We start from the raw sequence: 12,135 nt of genomic DNA, 5'->3' as shown, positions 1-12,135 counted from the left end.
ATGATAACATCTATTTTTCTGAGTGAAGAATGAAGTGAGAATACCACCTGAAGATGATTTGATGTCTGTGTGTGCAGTCACACATATGCACACTTGTATGTATGTGTAATTTGGGCTGAGAATGGGTGATGGTAAGCGGCCTGGAAGAGTGGCACTTAAGGTGGTAAATAGAGCATTGAGACATGATGGGATTTGTTCCGACCAAGTCTTAGAGGACGGAGGGGTAATCCGTTCAAGCTGTGCCCCCAAATACTTATCTCTCTCTTAGGGATAAGGGGCAGGGCAGTGGCATCCTCATGCTACTGGCAGCGGGTGATGCTCTTCTGGAAGAGGGATCATCTTCCCTACCTCATAGGATTGTGGTAATCAGTTGAAGGAAATAATACTTTTAAAAGGATTAAAACAATATGGTGATTAACATAACAATAAAAAAATTTAAAAAAAGGATTAAAACAGTGACTGACACATGGTTAAGTGTTCAATAAATGGGAGTGATTAGCTATTATTAATTAGTTTATGAGGATTGAGGTTTAGAGAAGAAAAGTGTTTTTCTCAGGGCTCTAAGGGGTCTCTGGGATGAATCAAAGACTAAATGGGCAAAGCCCTAAGAACATGTGCCTTTCATAAGAGCTGAGGCCTGCTGGCATCTTGACTGTTTGACTGATATGCTTATCTGGCCCAGAGCAGCCCATTAGCGCCTTCCTTCCCCACCTGCATATATCTCCTGGGTTATCCTTAAACCACCCCCCCCCCCACAACTGCCTCCCCCCGCCCAGAGCTGGACAGTCTTGTCAAGCACAGACTACATTCCACACTTACTTTGTCCATGTCACTCTTGGTCTTACCTCTCTGTTCACTGATCAGAAGTCACCTTTGGTGGCAAAACCCACTCCCCATTCCATGAATGCCTTCTCTCCAGTCAAGAAGAATGGTCATGGCTTGGATCAGCTCCAAGGGGCTTTGAGAAGACACCACTCGAGTCTTCACCAGGTTCTTGAGATTACATCCACATTGGTTACTTTCCTCCCTCTCCTCGGAGGCTGACTTTGGAATACGGTTGGCTTTGCATCTAGTCCTCGATAACTCAACCTTATTCCTTGGTCAGATTGACACTTAGCTCCTGCATTTACTCTGTGCCCAGGAGGTGGTTTTGAAGGTGTGAATTTATCCAGCCTGTTTTTGTGAAGAAAGATTGCCTTGTGAAATCAGGCCAAGCACATGTTGGCGGGGGGTGGGGGGGGCTCAGGTCTCCATTAGTCCCTTTACTAGAAGAATAGAAATAGGGTGCTTGTTATATCCTTTGTGCCCACTATCCTCCAGGAGGTCCTGCCTGTCACATGCTGACAGAACAGCATTGCACTGTCATTCCAGACATACTTCTGCCTTTGTAGCTGGCTGAGAGCTCTCTGTCCATGGTAGGCCTCTGTCTGCCCCATGGCATTTCCTCCTCTTTCATGAAATGACCCCATCTTTGGCTGTGTATTTCCTCCTTTAGCTTCAAGGTCAGACTACCTGTTGGACTTGTGGCTGACCAAAAGCAAAGCTAGAGTGGTGCACTCTGAGTTAGAGCTGGCCTGGCTTACCTTGTTTTGGAGTGCCAGCCCCTGTGGTGGGGGGGTGTTTTTTTCTTGGGAAAGATGGTGCCTCCTTCCTGACTCTCACCTTCTCTTTGGACAGGCTGGACATCAACACTAACACCTACACATCTCAGGACCTCAAGAGTGCACTGGCAAAATTCAAGGAGGGGGCAGAAGTGGAGAGTTCAAAGGAAGACAAGGTGTGTGATACTCTTTCCAGGGAGTTAGTAAGCCTACTGGACAGCCTTGAAGGGAATCACTTCTGCCTGAAGCTGTTAAAATAAACATGGGGTATAATAATAATATTGTAAAATAATTTAAAGGGCAGTTAGTGCCAAATAAATAATCCTTTATAGACAATTTAAAAATATATACCAATGCTGGGAGCATTTCATTGTTTAGGATCCACCTTTGCGTTATATGTTTGGGGAAAATGAAGCACAAAGCAGAGATAATCATACTCTTCATTATCACAGACAAGAGTGAGGTGAATGGAGATTAAAACACAGATCTCCTCACTTACACTTGGGTTGGACACAAGCTTAAAGAAGAGAGGAGCTGGGCTGGGAAGGAAGCCTTGATCCTTGTCCATGTCTTTTGAACATGTAGCAAATGTATTCCTGTTCCAGGGCTCATGTTACTTAAATGTACAGTGCAGGGGTGGAACAAGAGGATGGCTGAGGTTTCCTCCAGTTCTAAATGTGTGTACAAACTAAGGGAATGAGAAGAAGAAAGAGGCAGAATTGCAGCCCCTTGCTATGCCCCTCATGTCTGGGAGAGCTTATGTGTACAGACTTATACCAGAAAGAAATCTTAAACTTGAGATGGAGCACAAACTCATGTGATAGAGAATTCCCACATCATTTAAAAAAAAAAAATTGTTGTTGTTTTTGTTGTTGGACAAGAGAGAGCGAGCGAGAGCATGAGCACAAGCAGGCGGAGCAGCAGAGGGAGAGGGAGAAGCAGACTTTCTGCTGAGCAAGAGCCCGATCTGGGGCTTGAGCCCCGCACCCTAGGATCATGACCTGAGCTGAAGGCAGACGATTAACAGACTGAGCCACCCAGGTTCCACTCCCATATCATTCTTTTACACTTCCATTTGAGTCCTTGAAAGAAGCTCCTCTGATGGCTACTTTAGAGACCTTTCTAAGTTCTCCCTTCCTCTTATCCCCCTCACAGTCCTCTTTTGCTTTGTCGTCTGCCAGTGCCCCAGAATCCTGGCAGTATCTTGGAGGTGCAGCATCAGGTTCTTGACAGCTTGTATGTTAATTGGAAGAAGCCTTGGGTTCCTCAGATCCTTTAGAGCTAAGCGTTTCTGAGACAAATGAGCTTTTTTTTTTTTTTTTTTTTTTTGGTGTCGGGGAGGACCTCATTAGGATGTGTTAATATGCAGACCATGTTCTCCATGTCTTTCCTCATCTTAGCGAAGTCACATCTCCCAGTATGGAGAGTGTATGTGGTATGAGAAGATGAGTAGCAGGATGGCAGTGGTAGCAGCAGTGGTTGTAGGAAGGTGATAGATAAAATTTCATCCTACCACAGGTTAGGAGGGTGAGGAAAATCAAATCCTCTTACCTGGTGAAGCGGAGGTGAGCAGAGGAGAGAGGTGTGTGCTTAGGTGCTTACAGGAGAGATTGATGTTCCTGTGGCCAGGGGTTGGGTTCATTCTCACTCATCATCCCCTCACCATGGGCTCCATGTGGGCCTGATGGGAACATAGCAGTCAGCCCCTGATCCATGTCTTCTCTGTGGGTGGAAGACCCACTCTACCCCATCTCTTCTCTTTGTTCTCTTTTAATGGTATTCTTTCCCATAGTAAAGTTTGTATAGAAAAGTATGAATATTAAGAAAATATTTTTTAACCTCACACCTGTCAGAAGGGCTAAAATTAACAACTTGGGAAACAAGTGTTGGTGAGGATGTGGAGAAAGGGGAACCCTCTTACGCTGTTGGTGGAAATGCAAACTGGTGCAGCCATTCTGCAAAAACAGTATGGAGGTTTCTCAAAAAGTTAAAAATAGAACTACCTTATGATTTAGGAATTGCACTACTAGGTATTTACCCAAAGGATACAAAAATACTGATTCGAAGGGATATATGCACCCCGATGTTTATAGCAGCATTATCAACAATAGCCAAATTATTGGAAAGAGGCCAAATGTCCATCAACTGATGAATGGATAAAGAAGATGTGGTATACCTACACAGTGGAACATTACTCAGCCATCAAAAGGAATGAAAGCTTGCTACTTGCAGTGACGTGGCTGGAGCTAGACTGTATTATGCTAAGGTAGAGAAAGACAAATACCATATGATTTCACTCATATGTGGGATTTAAGAAACAAAACAGATGAACATATGGGAAGGGGAAAAAAAGAGAGAAGGAAACCATAGGAGATTCTTAATGATAGAGAACAAACTGAGGGTTGCTGGAGGGAGGTGGGTGGGGGATGGGCTAGATGGGTGATGCTCATCACTTGTGATGAGCATTGGGTATTGTATGTAAGTGATAAATCCCTGAATTCTACTCTCTTTTTTTTTAAGATTTTATTTATTTATTTGAGAGAGAGAATGAGATAGAGAGCATGAGAGGGGGGAGGGTCAGAGGGAGAAGCAGATTCCCTGCTGAGCAGGGAGCCTGATGCGGGACTTGATCCCGGGACTCCAGGATCATGACCTGAGCCGAAGGCAGTCGCTCAACCAACTGAGCCACCCAGGCGCCCCTGAATTCTACTCTTGAAACCAATATTGCACTGTATGTTAACTAAGTAGAATTTAAGTAAAAATTTGAAAAAATGAAAAAAAAAACCCAAATTAAGATTAAAATAGAAAAAATATTTTTTAAATGCGAAAGCAAGAGATTAAGTTTTCGGTTGATTTTTTTTTTTTTTTTTGCAATTAAAAAGAATCCTTTCCCATTGCAAGAGGAGATCCCAGTATCAGTACCCAAATGCAGGATCCTTATTCAAGCTGGTATAAGTCAGCTGCTGTTTGGAAGATAAGGCTGCCATACTCCTTACTTCTATGGAGTATAGGTGGTTGGCTTCTTCACTGAGGTGCTAGAGCCTGGGGTTTTTCTCCTGCTTTCATTTGGAGCCTGTTGGGATTGACTCAGCTCATCGTCAGTGCCCTTGGGACTGGCAAATAAATTGACTTGAAGTAGGTTGGGGAGTTTCTGACATGTTTCAAGCTCTTGGCTGCAGATGGCATTAATACCAGTGTATTAAACGTAAACATTTTAACTGCTTGCTGAAAAGGAAGATTCAGTCAGTTAGAGAAATCTTAAAACTAATACCCAAAATGTCCAGGATACAAAAAAAACAAACCTTGAACTAATAGATAATAGATGCCAACAGTGAGATGACACAGGAGTTTGAATTACCTAAAAAGGATTTTAAAGCAGTTATAAAAATCATTCAACAATTTTTTGTTTACCAGTCTTTAAACTCAAGTTGTGTGGTGGCTTGCAAGAACAGGATGGTGCTTTTGCTATTTATAAAAGCAATACTGTCAAATATTGTGCCGTGTCCTATCATTTGAGTGAATGTTTTTTTTACTTGATATTTTAGGGAGAAGGGCATCAATTCTATTGTATATGTTCGTACCTTAGATTTAAATGAATCAGTCCTTCCCAGAACCCCTTGCCATGTGGAAAAACTCCATCTAGCCAGACACATTTGGACTGTTGAATCTGATCCCTTTATACCTCTATTACCATATAAATGGCTTGATGCCCTATTTTATTATGTCAGCTGTTGTTCACCTGTATCCTATAAATTGTTCCATTTAAAAACATGACCTTTTTAAACTTTTGATGCTGGGCAAGATAAAGTAGACGCATTTCTTAATATTACTCCTGCTAAGGACAACTAAAAACCTTGGACATAATACTAAAAGCAAATATAAGACGACTCTAAAAGGTGGGAAGAAGAAAGCAGACTGGCTAGTGACCTTGGAACTTGAAGAATAACATGATAGTGACTTCCTTGGGCATTCTTTTTGCTCTTTGTATATCCCAGAGTGGGCATTCGAGAGGCCCACATCCAGGAAATGCCAACAGGTACAGATAGAAAAAAACCCTAAAAAAGACCTGTTCTTTGTAGAGAAATTGCTAGGAAAAGGGCAGCCTAATAGAACTTAAACCCTTTTTGACAATATCTGTCCTACTTTAGCCAAAGACAATGGAAATCTCCCACCCCACCCTTAGTACCAGTGGAAATTGAAGGGAAACTTGGATTTCCACCTCCCACTTTGTGGTAGCAGGCTGCACTCTCATTCCTCCACCAGAGTGGTGTCAGCAGAGGCCGAGTGGGTAGACTGAACTTCTACCCCCATCTCTGGCAATGATATGATATGATGCAGTATTCTGCTACCTTGACCAAGGTGGTATCAGTGAGCCTTGAACAGAGAGCTGGAATTTCTACCCTCTGCCCAATGGTAGGATACTATTCTCTGTTTCCCCTGCTGGTGTGGTACCAGCAGATACCAAGTATGGAGCCTGGTTTTCCACCCTCTACATTGGGGGTAGCAAGCTGCTTCTCCTGTTGGGGTGGTGTCGGTAGAGGTCAAGAAGGATATTTGAATGTCTTCTGCCTGACACTACCAAGGTGGTTTTTCACTTGGAGCAGAGGTGATGCCATTGTGTGTGTTGGTCGGGGTGGGGGGAATGGGTGGTGGTGAATGGAGAATTGTAGTCTGACCTTCTACTTGGTGGCACTGAGATAGTGTGAGGCATCATTTTGCTCCCCACTCTGGGACATTGTCCGTGAGGGTAAGTGAGGAGCCTGAACTTCCACCCTCACACCAGCATCAGTGAAGCAGTGTTTCAGTTCCCCCAGCAGGGTGATAAAGAGGCCAAGGAAGGACTTCTTGTCCCAATGTAGAGTGTCCAGTGGTGGCAGGTCATGTTCTTCCTCCTCCTAACTAGAGAGTGGTGGTAGGATTTTGGAGAGAAGGGAGCTGGAGAAAAAGATTTCACAAATGAAATTTTGGGCATATTCTCTGGTGACCCACATGAGAAACTGACCAGAATTAACACAGCAAAAGATTTGATAACTGAAACGCAGTGTGGAATACTGCCAGGTGTCTAGATGAGCCTTTGGCAGGATATAAAGGAAACAGACCAAAATAACACTGCATAGGGTCTGGAAACTAAATTGTCTTAGAGTCACAGCCACACAAGGACAGAATCAGTGTATTAAACGTAAACATTTTAACTGCTTGCTGAAAAGGAAGATTCAGTAAGTTAGAGAGATCTTAAAACTAATACCCAAAATGTCCAGGATACAAAAAAACCAAACCTTGAACTAATAGATAATAGAAGCCAACAGTGAGATGACACAGAAGTTTGAATTACCTAAAAAGGAATTTAAAGCAGTTATAAAAATCATTCAACAAATGATTATGAACACTTGAAACAAATGACAACCTCAGCAAAGAAGTAGATGATAGAAGAAAGAACCAAATGGAATTTTTAGAACTGAAAAAAAAATACAACTCAGAATGTTTAAAAATCACTCAATAGGGCTCGGTAGCAGAATAGAAAAGAGAGAGAAGAACCAGTAAACTTGAAGACAGAAATGACTAAAAATAGGGAAAGAATGAACAGAGACTTAGGGACCTGTGTGATTATAAGAAAGGATCTAACATTTCTGTCATTGGAGTCTTGGGAAAGGAGAGAGTACTGAAAAATAATGAAAAAAAAAACTAAGAAATAAAGGTGGAAAAATCCCCAAATATGATGAAGGGCATAAATGAATAGATTCATGAAACTGAATTTTCAGTAGGATAAACTCAGAGAAATCAACACCATGACTCTTCACAGCTACAGAAAAAATGTTGAAAACAGTTAGAAAAAACATACTACCTTAGGGTACAATGATTGACAGTGCATTTTTCATTTGAAACTACCAAGACCAGAGTATATGTCACAATATTTTTCAAGTGCTGAAAAAACTGTCCACTCAGAATTCTATAGCCAATGAAAATATCCTTCATTAGCAAAAGAGAAATCAAGACATTCTTACACAAAATTGAAAACATTTGTCACTAGCAGATGTACCTAAAAGAATGACTAAAGAATATTCTCCAAATAAAAATGAAATAACAGTAGAACGAAACTTGGAACCATCAGGAAGAAGAACAATGAAAATAAGGGGAAAAAGAATAGACTATCATTCTCTTACATTTGAAAAATAATGTGTGATAGTTGAAAGAAAAATTATGACCTCTTCTGTAGCTCCATATTCATTCAGTATGAGTTTCACTGTCAGAGTTACCACTGTTAGTCTTTTTGCTGCACTTTGGTCTTTCTTGGCCACTTCTTTTCTTTTGATTACCCATTTTTATGTTATGTTACTTGGGCTTGTCATTGTAAGATGAAGAAGTCCTACAACTACACACTTGACATCTGTGTGTGAACTGAGAAATGAATTTTTAGTGACCTGTCAGACAGACTTAGAAAGAAGTGGTATGATCACCCACTCATCATCATGAGCATTTATGTTATATGTAGTGAGTTGTGGACTAAAGAGCCAGCAACGAAGTTTGTACTTCATGCGATTACAGTTAAACGAAATTTGTGGTAACTGAAATTTGAGTAGTGTTGGGAGAATGGTGTTATTGAAACTATAGTATTTGAACTTGTTGCATGTAAGATCTGTGCAAAGCAAAGACTGTATCTGATTAAAGACTTGTATCTAGAATAAAGATTAATTAAAGACTTGTATCTAGAATTAAAGACTTGTATCTAGAACTCTGAAAGCTCAACAGTAAAAAGTGACAACATATTTAGAGAATGGGGAGAGGAAGTGAACAAACAGATAATTCACCGAAGATGATTTGTGGATGGCAAATAACCACCTGAAAAGATGTTTAATATCTTTAGCCTTTGGAGAAATGCAAATTAAGTCCACAATGAACTATCACTATACATCTATTAAGATACCTAAAACAAAAGTGGTGATAATACTAAATACTAGTGATAAATACTAGTGAGGATGTGGAGAAACTGAGTGTTTCATACATTGTTGGTGAGTATGTAAAATGGTACAGTCACCATGGAAAATAGGCAGTTTCTTATAAAACCAAACATGTTTGTCATATGACCCAGCAGTTCTACTTGTGGGTATTTATGCCAGAGAAATAAGAACTTGAATTTATATAAAAACCCTTATACAAATATTTATGTTCATAATAGTCAACACCTGGAAACAACTCAAATGTTCAACAGGTGAATGGTTAAGGAAACTGTACATCTGTATAATGCAGTACTACTCAGCATTAAAAATAAATGAACCATGGATGTGTGTGGTAACTTGGATAGATCTCAAGTGCATTATGTTCATATAAAAATACTATCTCAAAAGATTACAGACCTTGTTATTCCATCTTTATAACATTATCTAAGTGCCAGAATTAAGGAGATGGAGAACAAAGCAGTGATTGCCAGGACACAGGGATGGATGGGAGGGTGAGGTGCAGCTGTAAAGGGATGCCACAGTGGAGTTTGGTGGTGGTGGAATAGTTCAGTAACCTGATTGTTCTGGTGGTTGCATGAATATATATATTGGATAAAATTGTATAGAATAATATACATGTAAATGTGTACATGTAAAAGCTGATAAAATCTGAGTAAGGCTCATAGTCTAGTTAACAGTGTTATACCTTTGTCATTTTCTTGGTTTTGTTAGTGTACTGTTACGTAAGATGTTGCCATTGGGGGAAGCTGAACCAAGGGTACATGGTACTCTGTGTATTATTTTTGTAACTTTCTGTGAGTTTATAATTATTGCAAAATAAAAAAAATTTTTTTTTCTTAAAATAGTCCCTCTTCCTGAGGGCCAGGTACACATCATTTAAAAATTTTTTTTTAATTTTTTTTATTTATTTATTCATGAGAGACAGAGGGAGAGAGAGAGAGAGAGAAAGAAGCAGAGGGAGAAGCAGGCTCCCAAGGAGCAGGGAGCCCGATGCGGGACTCGATCCCAGGACCCTGGGATCACGACCTGAGCCGAAAGCAGATGCTCAAACATCTGAGCCACCCAGGCGCCCTACACATCATTTTAGTGAGATGGAGGTGACTTATTTCTTACCCTGCTCACTTGCCTGGCATCCCACAGCTCTAGGCAGTGACTCAGCTTCCCCAGACCTCTTTGCCCTGCCTTTGGCGGCCATCCAGAGTCCTTTAGCTGGGTGTAGGGAGAGCATTTCACTGTTGTTTTAGCCTGAAGAAGCAGGAAAATGACATCCCATAGATGGCATTGCTCTCCTAGGAGCTTGGTCTTTTTTAAGAGAGGCTGATTCATTTCTTTGGTTGGTGTTTCTGTGGAGTACTTGTAACTGGGGAGAAAATCCATAGGTAATAGATGAGCAATTTGGAGCTGACAGGTGCTCATCATTCTGCTTTTTATAAATATTCCTGCCTTTTAATTTTTCTTGGAGGATAGAGCCACAAACCACTGTGACCTTTTGGACTCTATTTATAAGCACTGTCCTCTAAAATTGGGAAGAAAATGGGAGTGTCACATGTATAAAATATCTAATTAAAGTCTTATTCACCTCCAACATAACTTCATTTTTTAAATTTTTGTATGTGTGTGGGGTGGGGAAGGATTGAGAGAAAATTGAGACTTGAGTATAGTACATACAGTAATTTAGCCACTTCAAACAGTTGAACAAATTGTACACCTGTAGTTAGATTGACAGTAATGAGAGTGATTTAATTTTCATCAGCAGATTGCTCCCACTCTGATAGCTCTTTACCCACAGTTTCCTACATCTGGGTTTCCCTAAAATGTTGCTGGATTGGGCAGGGCAAAGCAAAGATAGTCAATGATTGTAGAAGATACAGAACCAAGGTGTGGATTATTCCACCTTAGACCTCAGCCTTTTCAACTGAGTTTAGGAATTGAAGGTGAGCTTGCATTGCTTCCCCTGACCTCAGTGATGGCAGCAAGAAGACTTTCCACTCTTCTCGAACATTAGAAGTCAGACTGGGTTAAGTGAACCTGGAAAATCTTGAGTGTGTTTTTGGGGCAGAGGTCTATATAGATAGACTCTGAGGGCTCTCTTCTGTGGGCATCTTAGAAGGTACAGGTATGCTTTGAAGACAGTATGGGTTTGGTTCTAGATCACTGCAATAAATCAAGTCATTACTTTTTTGGTTTCCCAGTGCATGTTAGAGTTATGTTTACTCTGTACTGCAGTCTACTAAATGTGCAAGAGCATTATGTCTAAAAAGCAATATACATACCTTAATTCAAAAAGTACTTTATTGCTAAAAAATGCTAACCACATCGAGCTTTTAGTGAATTGTAATCCTTTTGCTTATGGAGGGTCTTGTGTCAATGCTGATGGCTGCTTGACTGATGAGGGTGGTGGTTGCTGAACATTAGGGTGGTTGTGGCGATTTCTTAAAATAAGACAGCAGTGAAGTTTGCCACATTGAACAATTTCGTGAACAGTTTCTCTGTAGCATGTGATGCTGTTTGATAACATTATACCACAATAGAACTTCTCTCAAAATGGGAGTCAGTTCTCTCAAACCCTTTGACTGCTTTAACAACTGAGTTTATGTAGTATTCTAAATCCTTTGTTGTCATTTCAGCAGTTTTCACAGCATGTTCACCAGGAGTAGATTCCATTTCAGGAAACTACTTTCTTTGCTCATCCATAAGAAGCAACTTTTCATTCATTAAAGTTTTATCATGTTGCAACAGTTCAGTCACATCCTCAGGCTCCACTTCTAATTCTAATTCTCTTGATATTTCTACCATATGTGCACTTATATCCCCAACTGAAGACTTGAACTCGTCACAGTCATCCATGAGTGTTAGAATCGACTTCTTCCAAACTCCTGTTCGTGTTGATAGTTTGACCTCTTCCCATTATGTTTTTAATGGGATCTAGAATGGGAATACTTTGCAACAGGTTTTCAGTTTACTTTGCCCAAATCCATTAAAGGAATCACTGTCTGTGGCAACTGTAGCCTTACAAAATGTATTTTCTTCTTATTATAATTAAGACTTGGAAGTCAACATGACTTCTTGATCCGTGGGCTGCAGAATAGATGTTATGTTAGCAAGCATGAAAACAACATTAATCTTGTTGTACATCTCCCTCAGAGCTCTTGGGTGACCAGGTGCATTGTCCATAAGCAGTAATACTTTGAAAGGAATTTTTTCTTTCTGACAGTAGGTCTCAATGTTTGTCTTAACATATTCAGTAAACCATGTTGTAAATAGACATGTTGTCATCCAGGCTTTGTTGTTCCATTTATAGAGGACAGGCCAAGTAGATTTAGCTTAATTCTTATGGGCCCTAGGATTTTTGGAGTAGTAAATAAACAATGGTTTCAACCTAAAGTCAGCAGCTGCATTAGCCCCTAACAAGAAAATCAGCCTGTGCTTTGAAGCCAGGTATTGACTTCTCCTCCTCTAGCTATGGAAGTCCTAGATGCTATCTTCTTCCAATAGAGGGGTATTTTGTCTACATTCAAAACCTGTTGCTGAGTCTAGCCACTTTCAGGAGTTAGCTAGGTCTTCCAGATAACTTGCTA

The 12,135-nt window shown here is 40.5% G+C and overlaps 1 protein-coding gene across 1 annotated transcript in view; it reads left to right on the top strand.

Annotated features, from left to right (window-relative positions):
- SIL1 (SIL1 nucleotide exchange factor) overlaps positions 1 to 12,135 on the top strand; it is a 211,409-nt gene that overhangs the window by 119,972 nt on the left and 79,302 nt on the right. The window contains exon 5 of the mRNA XM_028103714.1: positions 1,678 to 1,777. Within this exon, the coding sequence (XP_027959515.1) occupies positions 1,678 to 1,777 (100 nt within the window). The remainder of the gene's footprint in view (positions 1 to 1,677; positions 1,778 to 12,135) is intronic.

Source organism: Eumetopias jubatus, unplaced genomic scaffold (assembly GCF_037043125.1).
Source record: "Eumetopias jubatus isolate StellerSeaLion01/CBP00866 unplaced genomic scaffold, mEumJub1_p1.0 scaffold_5, whole genome shotgun sequence".
In the NCBI taxonomy this organism is placed as follows: Eukaryota; Metazoa; Chordata; class Mammalia; order Carnivora; family Otariidae; genus Eumetopias; species Eumetopias jubatus.
This window is presented reverse-complemented; position numbering and strand designations above follow the sequence as displayed.